At 38.6% G+C, this 17801-nt stretch overlaps 1 protein-coding gene across 1 annotated transcript in view; it reads right to left on the bottom strand.

Annotated features, from left to right (window-relative positions):
- The window catches only part of MOB4 (MOB family member 4, phocein), a 36772-nt gene extending 21338 nt beyond the window's left edge, over positions 1-15434 (bottom strand). The window contains exons 1-2 of the mRNA XM_004426763.3: positions 15273-15434; positions 11262-11324 (exon numbers count right to left, since the gene is read on the bottom strand). Coding sequence (XP_004426820.1) covers positions 11262-11324; positions 15273-15332 — 123 coding nt within the window. The 5' untranslated portion in view covers positions 15333-15434. The remainder of the gene's footprint in view (positions 1-11261; positions 11325-15272) is intronic.
- Between the last annotated feature and the right edge of the window lie 2367 nt (positions 15435-17801).

The raw sequence follows: 17801 nt of genomic DNA, 5'->3' as shown, positions 1-17801 counted from the left end.
GGATCAAAACTCCAAACCACAATTTTCATATGAACATAAAATATAGACAATGTATAAATACAACTGGTACATATTATATTATTCCATTAATATGAAGTATCTAGAAAGGTAAATCTACAGAGACAGAAAACAGATTAGTAGTTGCCTAGGACTGGGGGACGAAGGGGAGACAAAGGAGAATGGAGATTAACTGCTGATAGGGATGAGGTTTCTTTTATGGGGAATGAGGATGTTCTAAAATTTGATTGTGGTGATCGTTGTACAACCCTGTGAATATACTAAAAACCAGTGAATTGTATATTTCAAATGAGTGATTTCTATGGTATATTAATTATGTCCAATAAAGTTGTTTAAAAAAAATGACTAGCAGAAAAACTAAGTTAAAAAAAAAAAAAGGTAGGGAGGTTCACTTTCAATTTAAATAAAATAAAATTAAATAAAACTTCAAATCTCAGATCTTTTAATGCTTCATTCACTCTACGATTTAAATCCCTGAAATTTGAATAGGCTAGATTAGATTAAAATGCCTGATTACAGAGGCTTAGTTAATTAGTTGATTACAGGGCCTTCTTAAACCAACCTGTTTTGCCTCTTTTCAGACAAGCTTTCTTGAATATCACTCTCATGTCAAAAGCTTCCTCAAAAGCTTTTAATAACTTCCTAATTTCTATTTAAATGACTCCTCATTTTCTGACCCTATCCTAATGTTCCAAAGTTTTGCATGGAATTGATTCTCTCTCTCTTCAAACAGATACAGCTAAATTCTATACCTCTTCCACTGACTACCACAAATTCCACACCACAATTTTTTTCAAATTCCTCCTCCCCCAACACACTCAAGTCTTCCCTGATTATTCCATACCTCATACAACTTCCTCTGATTTCCTACCACATCTGTCATCTGTATAATCTAAATTAGCAATTTGTCTACTCACAATTATTTTTCCTGCTCCCATTATACCTCCTACAGAACACTAAAAAGCATTTATTTCACACTTAATAAACAGCACTTACTTATTTTCATGTGTCTCCCTCAAATAAAAAATGCAGACAGTTTTGTTTTGAATTTTAGTATTAGCACCCAGCACATAGGAGGTTTTTCATAAATGTTTAATGACTTCCCTAAACTACATTACTTACAGTCAAGGATGAAGAACAGTAATTACCTGAAATGTTACAGCTATGGAGGGTTAGAAAATTTACCAAAAATGGAGGGTAGACTCTGATTCTTTTGCATTCTTTGGTGATCCCAAAACCAGTTTGTTAATTAGGCACATGAAAATATATTCTCTGCAAAATGGTTTGCTCATAATCAATATTAATTCTTTAACCACGTATCTGGTAACCAAATTTAATTATGAAAATTTTATTGTAAGTAGAGTTACAAGTTGTCAATTTTTAAGGAATCTGGAATCCATTATTAATGATAGTTTATGTAAAACATAAAAAAAGAGAACAGAAGAAATCCTTAACTTAGAAATAAAACAAAAAGGTCATTTTGTTTTCTGAACTCAGTCCTCCATACTTTTACGCAAACAGAAGCAGCTATTATTATAAAATGAGCTAAGAAAAATAAATGTCCTGGGCCGGCCCCGTGGCTTAGTGGTTAAGTGCGCACGCTCCGCTGCTGGCGGCCCAGGTTCGGATCCCAGCACGCACCGACGCACCGCTTCTCCGGACATGCTGAGGCCGCGTCCCACATACAGCAACTAGAAGGATGTGCAGCTATGACATACAACTATCTACTGGGGCTTTGGGGAAAAAAATAAAATAAAAATAAAAAAAAAAAAGAAAAAGAAATGTCCTAATGCTCACTGAATATAACTTTTGCTGTATGGAAATTTTTACACTGTTTCTGAGTTTATATGAGCAATTTCTGTTCAGTTGATAATTTATTTTTATCTTCACAAATATCTGAAAACTAAAGGTTTACAAACTGCAACATGTTTCTCTACTGTCACACATCATAATGTGATGTAAATATAAACTAGGATTAACTGCTTCATGTGCAGCACTAAACAAATATGAAATAGGAAAAAAGCAAGAATAGCTCTATCATGAAAAGCTGGAATATTCTTAAGTACCTTATCAACGTTATCTGTAATATGTCGCTTATTTAGTAATTCAGTTAAATGGGAAAGCAGTACCATTACTTCTTACAACTTTTACTGGTGAATTTTAATGTTAAGAGTTTTTGAAACTGAACAAATTGAACAACTATTATTTAAGAAATCGGTTTTGAAATCTTTAAGAAATTCTACAGAAAAATCCAGAAGAACCTCATAAGAATGGTGTTTTTTATGCTTCTAAGAAATTTAAAGTCCTAACTTACTACCATTTCTTGAAGAGAATCTTTTTCAGTGAGCTTCCAAAGACATTACCATTTCTACCTGACACTACCACCACCTGATCAAGCTCTACTAACATTTCAGACACTATCAGCATGTACTCACTTCCCAGGCCTTTCAAGTCTTCTCAGTACAGGAATATACTATACCAGATTTTAGACTAAGTCAAAACAAAGGCATGAAATCTTTCCCCCTTCTGTTATGAAAAAGGTAGAAATATATATTCCTAGTGACTTATTCCTATGGGCTATAATTATTACTAATTATAATGATCTAGTACTGTATTTTATATAAGACTTTTCCTAAAGCAGTTTTTAGAAATCATTTGGGAAGAGTAAAATACATAGCAATAAAACATCATGCAAAAGCATTTTATTGTTTCCAGTTTGGGGCAAGATGGAGTAAACACATCAACTTTTCTCTCCCACTGAACGAAACTCTAAAATCTGGACAGAATGCATGGTGCAGCTCTTTGAGGTCTCTGTAAAGCAAATATCAGAAAGAGGAGCAGGAAAGAACACCAGAATTCGAAGTACCACTGAACCGGCAGTGAGTCTGCCATGTTCTTTTCCTCCCCGGCATCCTGGCCTGAACTCAATTCAGGATGAAATCCAAAAATGAGTACTGTTGGTGCTGATAGAGAGATTCAGGAGAAACTATTTAGCTTTGGCTCAAGGAGTGGAAAAAGGCACTCCTAAAGCTCAAAGAGAATGGAAGAAATCCCGTGTTTTTTTCTCTCTCCCTTTGCTCCATTCTTTCATAGCCTGAGACGATTCCACAGTGGCAGCAAAAGCAGCTGGCAACAGAACAATGCAAGTGACAAAATTCTGAGGAAGAGAACCCTTCCTCTCCATTTGGTGGTGGGATCAAACCCTGTTTCTTTTTCTCTCTTTGCCTTCCCATAACTGTAGCACAATTCCAGTAAGTGGCTTCTGGCCAGAGGACCAAAGAAGTGGGCCCCAGGGAACTAGAAAGTATCGGAGAGAGAGAAGCTCAGAAAAGTGACCCCATAAAGCTATTTATGAACTCCTGCGCTCAACCCTGATCTATGCATGTATGCATGCATAGATCTGGTCCTAATTAGCATATGATAGACTTTGAGAACTGAGCTAATGGATGTATCTCCACCCAGGGTGACCATGAGTTGGTGCGCACACGGGAGAGATTCAAGGAGTAGCACAAAGGCTTTGAAAACTGAACCAACACTGGAACCTGAGTTTGGTTGGGACTTGCAACCTGTATCTAACCAGGTCAAATGCCTACTAAAGCAAAAATATCAACGTTCTCCATGCAATTAAATAAGACCACTGTCTCAAAATAATATTCAAAATGTCCAGGATACAATCCAAAATTACTTGGCATATAAAGAATACATGAAAATTTCAATTCTCATGGGAAAAGACAATCACAAGACACCCATGATAAGACGACACAGATGTTGGAATTATCTGATAAAGACTTTAAAGTAGCTATTATAAAAATGCTTGAACGAGAAATTGCAAACACTTGAAACAAAAGTATCAGCAAAAAATGATACAAAGAGCCAAATAGAAATCTTAGAACTGAAAAATACAATAATCAAAACAGAATCTCACTGGACTCAATAGCATAATGGAAATGACAAAGCAAAGAGTCAATAAACTTTAAGATAAATAGCAATTATCCAATCTGAACGAGATAAAAAATATTAAAATAACAACAATAATAAACAGAGCCTCAGGAACTAGTGGAACAACAACAAAAGGATTAAAAGTCATGTCACCAGAGTCTCAGACAAAGAAGAAAAAGAATGTGGTGCTAAAAAAAAAAATACAGCTGAAGAAACAATAGCTGGAAAGTTCTCAAGTTTAGGAAAGACATAAACTTACAAATTCAAGAAGCTGAATGGGCCAGGGGCAGGGGGTAATGGACAATTATTATTGTTTAATGGATACAGAGTTTCAGTTGGGGAAGAAAAAAAATGTCCTGGAGATGGAGGTGGTAAATGGCTGCACAACAAAGTGAATGTCCTACCACGACAGAACTGTACACTGAAATGTGGCAAAAATGGTAAATTTTGTTATGTATATTCCAGCACAATAAAAAAAAGAGTGAACACCAAACAGGAAAACCCAAAGAAATTCATGCCCACACACATAATCAAACTGCCAAAAACTAAAGATAAAGAAGCCAGTGAAAAAAAGACACATGACCTATAGAGTAAGCATTCAAATGATGGCAGCTTTCTCATCAGAAACCCACAGAAGGCAGGAGGAAATGGCACAACATTTTTTAAGTGCTGAAAGAGAAGAAGTGTCAACTAGAATTGTATATCTAACAAAAATACTCTTCAGGAACGATGATAAATTAAAGACACTTCAGATGAAAGAGAACTAAGGAGAATTCCTACCAGCAGACTGCTCTAAAAGAACTGCTACAGGAAGTTCTTCAGACAAAAGGAAAAAATAATACCAGAAGGAAACAGAATATCAGGAGCAACAGAAACTACAAACATCTGGGTATAAATATAACAGACCATTCTCCTCTTGAGTTCTTTAAAATATGCTTGGCAGATGAAAGCAAAAAATATAACGTTGTCAGGGCCGGCCCGGTGGCGTAGCGGTTAAGTGCATGCACTCCGCTGCGGCGGCCTGGGGTTCAGATCCTGGGTGCGCTGACACACCTTGTCAAGCCATGCTGTGGCAGCGTCCCATATAAAGTAGAGGAAGATGGGCATGGATGTTAGCCCAGGGCCAGTCTTCCTCAGCAAAAAGAGGAGGATTGGCAGATGTTAGCTCAGGGCTGATCTTCCTCACACACACACAAAATATATATATAAAAAATAAAAATAAAAAATATAACATTGTCCGACCAGGTTTTCAATGTATGTACATGTAATATAGACAACTACAGCATAAAGGGGGAGGGTAAGGGGATCTGTATGACAGTAGTTTCTACATTTCAATCGAAGTGGTAAAATATTGATTCCTTGTAGACTGTGAAAAGTTAAGTATGCATTTAATAATCTCTAGAGCAATCATCAAAAAAATTATATAAAGAAATAGTCAAAATTAGAATATATTAAAAAAGAATACTAAAAATGATGCTCAACCCTTAAAAAGGCAGAAAACGGGACACAGAGGAACAGAAAACAGAGGAAACACGTTGACAGTAAGTAATAAAACGGCAGACCTAAATCTAAACATATATATTAATAACTACATTAACATTAAATGGCCTAAATACAACAGTTAAAAGACAAAGATTGTCAGAAAGAACAGAGAAACATGACCGAACTATATACCATTTACAAGAAACTTACTTCATATATGGAACAATGAAAGACCCCAAAGAGCCAAAGGAATCCTGAGAAAAAAGAACAAAGCTGGAGGCATCACACTCCCTGATTTCAAAGTATACTACAAAGCTATAGTAATGAAACAGCATGGCACTGGTAGAAAAACAGACACACAGATCAATGGAACAGAAATGAGAGCCCAGAAGGAGCCAAGTACCTACAATGGAGAAAGGAAAGTCTCTTCAATAAGTCGTGTTGGGAAAACTGGACAGCCACATGCAAAAGAATGAAAGCAGACCACTTTCTTATATCATAACACAAAAGTTAACTGAAAATGGATTAAAGACGTAAACGTAAGACCTGAAACCATAAAACTCCTAGAAGAAAACATAGGCAGTACACTCTTTGACATCAGTCCTAGCAGTATCTTTCTGAATATGTCTCCTAAGGCAAAGGAAACAAAAGAAAAAATAGAAAAATGAGACTACATCAAACTAAAAAGCTTCTGCATGGCAAAAGAAACCATCAACACAACAAAAAGAAAACTGACCAACTGGGAGAAGATATTTGCAAATCATACATCTAACAAGGGGTTAATATCCAAAATATATAAAGAACTCATACAACTCAACAACAAAAAAATAAACAATCTGATTAAAAAATGGGCAGAGGATATGAACAGACCTTTTTCCAGAGAAGATATACAGATGGCCAATAGGCACATGAAAAGATGTTCAACATCACTAATTATTAGGGAAATGCAAATCACACAATGAGGTATCACCTCACACCCATCAGAATGGCTATTATTAAAAAGACAAGAAATAACAAGTGTTGGAGAGGATATGGAAAAAAGGGAACCCTCGCACACTGCTGGTGGGAATGTAAATTGGTACAGCCACGATGGAAAACAGTATGGAGGTTCCTCAAAAAATTAAAAACAGAACTATTATATGATCCAGCTATTCCACTTCTGGGTATTTATCCAAAGAACATGAAAACACTAATTCAAAAAAATGCATGCACCTTTATGTTCATTCCAGTATTACTCATAATAGCCAAGTCTTGGAAACAACCTAAATGCCCATCAGCAGATGGATGGATAAAGATGATGTGGTATGTATATACAATGGAATACTATTCAGCCATAAAAAAGATGAAATCTTGCCATTTGTGACAACACGGATGGACCTTGAGGGTATTATGCTAAGCGAAACAAGTGTGAAGGAGAGCGCCAAATACCATGTAATTTCACTCATATGTGGGAGGTAGAAACAACAATAACAAACACAAAGATACTTAGAATAGATTGGTGGTCACAAGCAGGGAAGAGGGTGGAGAGAGGGCAAAAGGGGAAAGGGGCACATGTGTAGAGTGACACCTGGCAACTAGACTTTTGGTGGTGAACAAGATGTAGTCTATACAGAAGCTGAAATATAATGATGTACACCTGAAATTTATATAATGTTATAAACTAATGTTACCTCAATAAAAAAAAATTTTTTTAAGTGCTTGAATGAACACAAAGTAAAACAAAACAAAAAAAAAACTTCCTTCATTAAGATAGGTTAAAAGTAAAAAGACGGAAAAAGGTACAGCATACAAACATGAATCAAAAGAAAGCTGCAAGAAACGAAAGGTGGTTCAACATAAAAAAACTGATCAAAGTAATATACTACATTAATATACAAAGGGAAAAAACACATCAACATCTCAATTAATGCAGAAAAGACAATGGACAAAATCTAACACCCCTTTTTCACGATAAAAACACTCAGAAAACTAGGTATAGAAGACAACTTTCTCAAAGGATGAAGGGCATTTATGAAAAAAGATTGAAAGGTTTCCCTCTGGGGGGCTGGTCTGGCGGTGTAGTGGTTAAGTTGCACTCCGCTTCGGCAGCCCAGGTTCACAGGTTCAGATCCTGGGTGCGGACCTACACCACTCATAAAACCATGCTGTGGCGGTGACCCACATACAAAAAAAATAGAGGAAGACTGGCAGAGATGTTAGCTCAGGGTCAATCTTCCTCACCAAAAAAAAAAAAAAGGTTCCCTCTAAAATCAGAAATGAGACTGATTGCTCATTTCTATTCTGTTGAATTGCTATTCAACATTGTACTTAAGTTCTAGCCAGAGCAATTAAACAAGAAAATAAATAAATAAAAGGCTATCTCTATTCGCAGATGACATGATCCTACATACAGAAATCCCAAAGAATTCACAGGAAAGCTAATAAAGCTAATAATTCAGCAAAGTAGTAGGATACAAGACCAATGTACAAAAGTCAGTTGTGTTTCTATACATCTTCAATGAATAATCCAAAAAGGGAATTAAGAAAGCAATTCCATTTACAACAGTATCTGAAAGATTAAAATACCTAGGAATACATTTAAATAAGGAGGTTAAATACTTGTATACAGAAAACTATAAAACATTGGTGAAACTAATTAAAGAAGACCTAAATGAATTGAAAGACATCTCATGTTCATAGGTAGAAGACTTAAGATTAAGATATCCATACCACCCAAAGCAATCTAAAGATTCTATGCAATCCCTATCAAAATTCCAAGTCTTTTTTGCAGAAATGGAAAAGCCAATTCTCAAATTTATATGGAATTTCAAGGGGCACCAAATAGCCAAAATAATCTAGAAAAGAAAACACAAAGTTGGAGGACTCAAACTTTCCAATTTCAAAACTTATTACAAAGCTACAATACTCCAGACAGTGTAGTACTGGCATAAGGATATACATACAGACCAATGGAATTAAATAGAGCACCTAGAAATTAACCCTCACATACATAGTTAAATGATTTTTGACAAGGGTGTCAAGACCATTCAACGTGAAAAGGACAGTCATTTTAACCTTGTTGTTGTTGAGGAAGATTCGCCCTGAGCTAACATCTGTTGCCAATCTTCCCCTTTTATTGCTTGCAGAAGATTCGTCCTGAGCTAACATTCATGCCAATCTTCCTCTACTTTGTATGTGGGTCACTGCCACAGTATGGCTGACAAGTGGTATAGGTCCCGTCCAGGATCCAAACCCCGGAACCAGGGCCGCCAAAGCAGAATGTGCCAAACTTAACCACTACACCATGGGGCCAGCCCCCATTTTAACCATTTTTAAGTGTACCATTCAGTGGCATTAAGTACATTCACAATGTTGTGCAACCAAAGAAAAGCCCTGCACCTGATGGCTTCACTGGTGAATTTTACCAAACATTTAAAGAACTAACACTAATCCTTCTCAAATTCTTCCAAAAAATTGAAGAGGAGGGCATACTTCCTAATTCATTCTATGATGCCAGCATTGCCTTATACCAAAGCCAGATAAAGGCACTCTAAGAAAACTAGAAACCAATATCCCTTATGAACATTGATGCAAAAATCCTAGCAAACCAAATTCAGCAGCAAATTAAAAGGATTATACACCATGATCAAGTGGAATTTATTCCTAGAATGTAAGGATGGTTCAACATACAAAAATTGATCAATATAATATACCACGTTAACAGAATGAAGGAAAAAAAAAACCACATGATCATCTCAATTGATAGAGAAAAAGTATTTGACAAAATTTAACACCTTTTTATGATAAAAACAAAATTCAACAAACCAGAAATAGAAGGAATCTACCTCAACGTAATAAAGGCCATACGAAAAACCCAAAACCAACATCATACTCAATGTTAAAGAGTGAAAGCTTTTCTCTAAGATCTGGAACAAGATAAGGATGTCTGCTTTTGCCACTTCTATTCAAAGTAGTATTGGAAGTTATAGCCAGAGTAATTAGGTAAGAAAAATAAATAAAAGGCATTCGGATTAGAAAAGAAGTAAAACTATCTGCTTGCAGATTGCATGATCTCATATGTAGAAAACCCTAAAGATGCCACAAAAACATTGTTAGAACTAACAGATGAATTTAACAAAGTAGAAGGACATAACTCTACTTTTAAAGGGTGAAATGTCTGCACATTTTTCCTCTTAATTTTTTCCAATTTCCAGGCATAAAGCTCTTGGTTTATATTTCTGTATCCTCCACAAGGCCTATCTCACTGCTAGCCCAATAAATATTTGCTGATTGAACAACACATTCTTTTTTTCAGTTTTTTTTTTTTTTTTGAGGAAGATCAGCCCTGTGCTAACATCTGTTGCCAATATTCCTCTTTTTCCTTTTTTTGCCCCAAAGCCCCAGTACATAGTTGTGTGTCATAGTTGTAGCATTGTAGCTCTTCTATGTGGGACGCCACCTCAGCATGGCTTGACGAGCGGTGAGTAGGTTCTCACCCAGGATCCAAACTGGCAAACCTCGGGGCCACCAAAGCGGAACGTGAGAACTTCAGGGCCGCTATGCCACCAGGCCGGCCCCAAACAACATTCTTAAAAGGCAATGAACAAAGCCATTCATTCATGAATGCTCTTCCATTTCCTGTGCTAAATATCTAAATTTTACACTGAATTCATTCTAAAGGTTTTTAATGTTTCTGTTAAGATTATGAATTGAGTTCTTAATGTTCAAAGAATTCAACTATATTTCTATTTTATTTCCCAAGATCTTCAAACAGCACATCAAATCCAAATAGCTATCTACTTTTATTATCTGGTTATCAAGATGAAGCCAAACAGCCTCTCTTTATTGCACATTTTCCCTTTAAAAATGCTAGTTAATCAATGCCTAGTCTAATATACTAGTACACCCCAATTTCGATCATCCTTTTATTAACACTTTAATGCAATTTTTAATAATTAGCTATCAAAGGGCCGGCCCGGTGGCTTAGCGGTAAAGTGCGCGTGCTCCGCTGCTGGCAGCCCAGGTTCGGATCCTGGGCGCACACCGACGCACCGCTTCTCCAGCCATGCTGAGGCCACGTCCCACATACAGCAATTAGAAGGATGTGCAGCTATGACATACAACTATCTACTGGGGCTTTGGGGGGAAAATAAATAAATAAATAAAATTTAAAAAAATAATAAAAAAAATAATTAGCTATGGAAACTACTTTTTCCCAGATACCAGATTTTATTCATTTTGGAAGAACTACCACTTTTTTTTTTTAAAAAAACCAATAAAGTATACAATGTGATTCTCAATAAGAATGTTTAAGAAACTCCTGCAGGGCTTTTCAAACTGAACATGCTACAGAAGCCCACCTCCTTGATACTCATTGCCTTAGTGAGCTTCTTGACAGCGGCAACAACATAAAAGGAAGCATCTTAGCCCTCAAATATATTGCAGCAGGACAAAAGTTCAGAACTAACGGTAACTAAAATTAAAATGTAAAGCTTAGATACATGTTCTCAAGTGTTTGGTCACCAAATAAGTATGCTATTTCTTTCTACTTAATTATCTGTTATTCTAATTCAGCATTCAATAATTCTGAATTAAATTCACTCTAAAATCAAACTTAGTACCTTAATTTGGTACATATTAATAGATATTAAAATGTATTTAAGTTTGATTATAGTTTAATATGCCATCTTAAAACAAAATGAAGGTTGATAAAAGTTTTAAACAGGCATTCCATTAATTCCATGGATTCCGGTTTGTGCTAAAAGACACAGGAATACTTAACTATGCCAAGGGAGGTAAAATGCTTAGGTTATTGGAGTTGAAAAAGAAACTACTGTTATTACCTGTTGAACAGCTAGTGTACTGTCCATTTCATCAAAGGATTCATCAGGCCAATTATAGAAATCCTATAAAAAAAATTCATAGTTAAAGCACATACAAAGTTACAAAGAAGATGTAATACTATTAACTTAAATTCTTAATAAATATCCAAAGTTACACTAGAGGAAAAGAAAAACTCTCATAATGTAAACAATGTTATTATTAATGAATAAAGGAATTTTATTCAATGCTTGTAAAGGAACACCAAGATTTTATTTAATTGAACTACAAGTTACATATTTTTTCAACCACAAATCCCTCAAATATGGCTCCCATATTTCATGTATTACTTGAGGAGATAAGTCTATCACTTTTTCGTTTATGGTGGTTAAATATCTCTCAAAAAGTTACACTGAAAAAAAGTCTCCAGGCACCAAAAAACTGAATCAGTTTTTACCTAAAAAGAATAGCCAGTGTTAGTAGTAGTAGTGGTAGCAATAATAGTAGTTATTGCTCCGTGTTATTGTAGACAGATATTATAAATTATTATTCTAATTCCAAATAGTGTTTTAAATTTCTAAATAGAAATATGAGCTCCATCAAAAAGCGGTAATACAAATCGAACAGTCCTCTTTTAAGGGGGATATTTTTGTGGATCCCCTTGCACTGGTTCTGAATTCTTCTATAGATAATTCAGTTCATAGACACTCCCTTAAGTGATTAAGAACCTTCTCATCTGACTGATTTTTCAGCAAAGTTTACCTATATATCCTTAGTAGGCAGCACAATGCCTAACACATAGTAGGTGCTCAATAAATGTCTCTGGATGGGGGGAAGTAGTAGTAAACCAATGATCTACAATCCTATATCAATTAACATAGATAAGTCTCCAAATACCTTGAGCAAAAATTGGAGCAAACTGAGAATACAGTGTATGCTACCATATGAATAAAAATTTAAGAAAGTGCAAAGCATACTTAAGAATATAATGCATATATAGTAAAAGTATAAGGAAAAGAAAAGGAATGATAATACTACCATTATTGGTTGAGAGGAATGAGCAGAAGACAGAAGAATGTGATACAGAGGGATTCAACTATATTAGTAATGTCTTAGTTCTGAAGGTAGCTGACGACTATACCCTTTTAAGTGTCATAAATATTTCCTATCTTTTTTTTGTAGTTGCCCCATCTGAATGAAAATGAACTTTAGTTTAAAATGTCAAGAAATAAAAACAACTTTCTGGAAATCGTTCCAGGAAATATTATTAAGGAGTAGTTTTTAAATTCTTACTACATGATTTATACTGAAGTAAATTCTATTGATACGCTTTGCCTACTCTGTCCTTTAAAAAAATTTAGTTTTCAGAATACTTTGTTTTAAAAATATTAGAAAACACACATAATCATATACAGAAAAGATGTAAAAAAGTTAACTGGGAATTAAATGTTCTGCCTCATCATAATTGTGATATATTTTAAACACTTACAAGAGGAATCAAAAACCCAGCTCAAAGAATGTTCGCGGGGGCCAGCCCCGTGGCGTAGCAGTTAAGTGCACGCTCCGCTGCTGGTGGCCCGGGTTTGGATCCCGGGCCCGCACTGACGCACCGCTTGTCAAGCCATGCTGTGGCGGCATCCCATATAAAGTGGAGGAAGATGGGCACGGATGTTAGCCCAGGGCCAATCTTCCTCAGCAAAAAGAGGAGGATTGGCATGGATGTTAGCTCAGGGCTAATCTTCCTCACAAAAAAGAAAAAAACAAAGAATGTTCTCATCTAATTCAGTCAATAAACATTCATGGAAAACCAACTATGTGCCTATATCCCATAACATAACCAATTAAAAAAAAAGTAAGGGGCTGGCCAGTGGCGTAGCAGTTAAGTGCACGCGTTCTGCTTCGGTGTCCCAGGGTTCACAGGTTCGGATCCCGGGTGCACACCGTCGCAGCGCTTGACAAGCCATGCTGTGGCGGCGTCCCATATAAAGCAGAGGAAGATGGGCAGGGATGCTAGCCCAGGGCCAATCTTCCTCAGCAAAAAGAGGATTGGCATTGGATGTTAGCTCAGGGCTAATCTTCCTCACCAAAAAAAAAAAAAAAAAAAAGTAGGAGGATACTCCACCTCCTCTATTATAGTTCTAAATAAATCATTTTAGAATAGACCCATTTCGGGCCGGCCCTGTGGCTTAGCGGTTAAGTGCGCGCGCTCCGCTGCTGGCAGCCCAGGTTCGGATCCCAGGCGCGCACCAACGCACCACTTCTCCGGCCATGCTGAGGCCGCGTCCCACATACAGCAACTAGAAGGATGTGCAGCTATGACATACAACTATCTACTGGGGCTTTGGGGGGAAATAAATAAATAAATAAATAGAATAGACCCATTTCATTCAAGGAAATTAGTGTGACAGACAAGAGATAAGACAGAATGCTTCTTACGCTCTTTTTTTAATCTTAACCTTTTCTGTTACATTTTATTTCAAAACCTTGATCTGTGACAATATGGAAACAAGCAAAGGGGCTTTCTTATATGTGACTTACTCAAAACAACAGGGCAAACAGATGTTACAATATTAATTTAAAATATATTATTTCCTAACCTTTCAAAATTAAGAACTTTTGAGTAAATAAAAACAGATGACGATTCTCAGAATCTGAGTACAAAAGTCCACCTCTGAATATAAAAATATGAAAATTGATCACTTAAGGAAAGAATCAGAAATAATGTTTCCACAGAATAATAAGTATAGGTATCTCAGAAAAGAGTATTTTTACAAAGAAAGTAAGTTTGGAAAAGGTCAAAATAAAGCATAAATAATATATAAATTCCCAATAGTATGATCACAAAACTGGCAGCAGAGCTTAATGTGACTCTATAATAAGACCTGTAACTATATTCTCTAAAATTCAGCACTAGAAGCAAGTTGTTGAAGAGAAGAGGTCACCAGCGAACTAAGAATCCGGAGACTATGTAACCTTGAGCAAATGCAGTTGCTTCTCTGGGCTTCAGTTTCCTTCTTTTTAACATGGATCTGGAAAGGCGTCTGGATCTAAAAGATCCCTTTGAAAGGACTCCCTTTCCAAAATTCTGTGCAAGATATTAAAAACCATTCTCTGGCATACTGTCATAGCTCCCATGGTTTTGTTTTTTTCACTTTTTCTTTAAAATGATATTTTAACACATCTTTTCTGATTTTAGAGCATCTACTCAACAGCAAGCCATTTCAGCTGGCAGATTAATCAGATCAAGTCTAAATGCCTATTTGATTTTTTTATGAAGGTGAGGCATCCCTTTGGATTTTGCAAATCCAAAGAACCAATACCTAAACAAGCACCAATTCACCCCAAATACTGCCCCACTAAAAGGTGATGAAATTATAATCACTTCATTTACCGCCTACGCTTCACACATAACAAGGAAATTCACAAGGAATGACAGCTAACAAGTCGCAACCTGATGTTGGAAACTCGCTGGACCAGAGAACAGCTGCAGCGAGAAGTGGTCAAAGGCAAACAGCAGGAGGAGGAGGATAAAGTAAACTATCGCCACCCGGATCCGGCTAGACAAGCCGGATGGCAGAAGCCGGGCAGGTAGTCACAAGCCAGGTAGGAAGTGGAAGCCAGGACGAGGTGGGCTGTGTGCAGCCCCTCCCACTCGGAGCCCCGACCCTCACACCTTCGGGTCTCCACCTGCCGGCCGCGCCCCTCCGACTTGGGTCCGCTGGAGGTCAGGCGAGAGGCGAGAACAAGCGGCCGCCGCGGACAGGCTCCCAGCCCCGGGCCTCGGCGGTCGCCGCCCGCAGCCCCCACCCGCCCCGCACGCCCACCCTCAAGTCTGGGCTCCGCAGGCCTCGCGGGCTGCCGCCGCCGCCGCCTCCGCCAGGCTGAGGGGCTCCCGCTCCGGAAGAGCAGGCCGGGCACCAGGGCCCCCGCCCGCCTGCCGCCCCGGCCCACCCTCCTCTCGGGGGCGGCCAGCGTCCAGGTGCGGCGCGGCACGGCGCCGAGAGGGCCCCGCGGTAAACGTGCAGAGACGGTACCTGAGCCTTGGTGCCCGGCCTGTTCCGCCTCAGCACTGCCGTCCCCTCCGCCATGACCATAGTGCCAGAGTCTGGGCGGCTGGAGTCGGTACCCGGATGTAGGCACGGCGGCCTGCGCGGGGGGCGGGGCGGAGCCGCACTCTGGGTCGGGGCGCCAGGGAGGGGCGGCGGCTGACGGAACAACCGTAGCCCGCGCGAGGCAGGGCGGGAGGACTGGGAGGAGTCGGGGGAAAGGCCAACTGGCGGAGGGAGGGGGACGAGAGAAGGAGCCGTTGACTACGCCCGGGCGGCGACGTGGAGGTGGGGAGGGACGGGTCGGCTGGGGCGAGAGTGGCTTCCGGAGAGGCCGCAGTCCAGCGCAGAGGGCCGCTGTCGGAGTGTGCGAGGTCTGCGTACGCGTTGGTGCATCTCCTAGTGTTTACGTTAGTGACGCTGGAAGGACAGAGCTTGCACAATGGCGACTGTTTCAGTAAACCCTTGTGCAAGCAAATACCTAGAGAAGCGTAGTTCTGTCCCGAGATCCGCCTAGGCGTGCAACGTGGGAAACAGGCCAGCAGTCTGGAAAAAATTCCACAGGCCCTGCATGAAATCGACCCAATCTCAAATCAGACTGCAGCTTAGAGCGTCAAATGATATTACCACCATCCGCGGACTTCAAAGCCAAGGACCTTTTCCATGACAAGTTTGTTTGCGTAGATAAAAGACCCAAATGCCCATTGTCTGAGATAGAGTGGACAGACACCTGGGATTGTGCGTCAGGCAGACAAAATTAGCTCGTAATTTTTGCAAGTCAGAAGCACGAGGAGAAAATGAATGCCCCTTGATAAATGATGGGAGTTGTACATCTTATAGGATTCCAAATTTCCCTTGTTGCAAGTTTTAAGTGTTCTCGTAAGTCATGAAATCAGGGCAGTTTTGGCAAACTTTTTTTTGTTTCCTGCTTAGAAACCTTAAATCTTTGATCTTAAATGAAGGAGGACTTAGGATACCAGATGGGAAGACAGTTCAAAGGGTAAAGAGTGTATACAGTAGGGTGATTTCCAAGAGAAGAAAACTTCAGATATCCCATCAATACACCCTAAATATATTGAGAATGCTGAGAGGAGAGCTACGTCGCAGATGGAAGTGAGGAGTGGAGGAGAGGATGGTTAAATTGAGTGGGTGCAAAGCTGAATAATGGTCAGTTACCTGGAACTTTGCTTAAAGGGGGTTGGCAACAGAAAGTTGGTTTGCCTTTAAGTAAGATCTCTTCTTTCTGGAAGATGTATAGACTGGTAATTTTGCAAGAGCAAGGATCTAATTCTTAATTCCATCACTTAATTCCATACCTCCTAGATATCAAAAGAATTTTCATTCAACATATTCATTCATTTCATTCAAAATATTTTTAAGCTCTACTATGTGTTCCTTCACTGAAGTACAAGTATGAAAAGGCTCAGTCTTTAACCATAAGTTGCTTGCAGTCTAGCAACTTAGAGTCTGGAGACAGACGTGCAAATCACCAATTCTCTTGTTAAATATAGTGAGAATTGGGCCAGCCCTGGTGGCCTTGTGGTTAAGTTTGGCACACTCTGCTTCCATGCCCTAGTTCAGTTCCCGGGCGTGGACCTACACCACTCGTCTGTCAGTGGCCATGCTCTGGCAGCGGCTCACATACAAAAAGAGGAAGATTGGCGGCAGATGTTAGATCAGGGTGAATCTTCCTCAGCAAAAAAAAAAAAAGTATATAGTGAGAATCTAAGACAAGCAGCACCCAAATGTTGCCTCCCCAAGAGAGACATGGGGTGGGTCTCTGGGGAGCAGAGTCCTAAGTATGCCTCTTGGTCTGTGGACAATTCCACCTCACTTTAAGGATTAAGTTAAAATTTCCCAGATTGTGTAGTAGTGTCCCTGAGCTGTAAATACCAGTTACCTATAGTTGAAGGGGCTCATCTTAATGTTCTCTTAAGTCCAGCTTTGTTATACTGTCTCAGCCCATCTGAAAAAAAAAACAAGAGAAAAAGTGAATAAGTAGGTGTCAAATTCAGGAACAAAATACACATTCATCTCTTTGAAAAGTCCAATAAAGTTGCATTGTGATGTCGACTCTGGCCTTGTTCCCAGGAAGAACTTTGTTCTTTTGGGTTGAAATGTTTCCAGCTCATAACTTTCACATTTAAATTCCTCCATCAGTCTGCATATTATGATCTCCAAACAAAAACAATTTTATAACCAGGGTTAACTGGGGGGAGAGGGGAGGAAAAAAAAAAGAGCATGATCAGTAATAACAGTTATATGAAAAATGGATTACTTGAATATTTTGGTTAAAGAAGGAGTAGTTATTTTAAAGGCAATATGGACAAATGGAAATAACTCTGGGCTGGGATTCAGAAAATCTGGATTCTCTTGCCTGAATAAGCAAGAGTTTGAACAAGCTATCCAACAAAAGTTTCTTTATTTGCAATGAAAGTAGCGCAGAGCAGTTCTTTCCCTCTACCTCATAGAGTATGAAAGCAAGTATAAAAGTAAATATTCCTGGGACGGCCCCGT

The sequence above is a fragment of the Ceratotherium simum genome, chromosome 9 (genome assembly GCF_057802395.1).
Source record: "Ceratotherium simum simum isolate JZ-2026a chromosome 9, ASM5780239v1, whole genome shotgun sequence".
NCBI classification, from domain to species: domain Eukaryota; kingdom Metazoa; phylum Chordata; class Mammalia; order Perissodactyla; family Rhinocerotidae; genus Ceratotherium; species Ceratotherium simum.
This window is presented reverse-complemented; position numbering and strand designations above follow the sequence as displayed.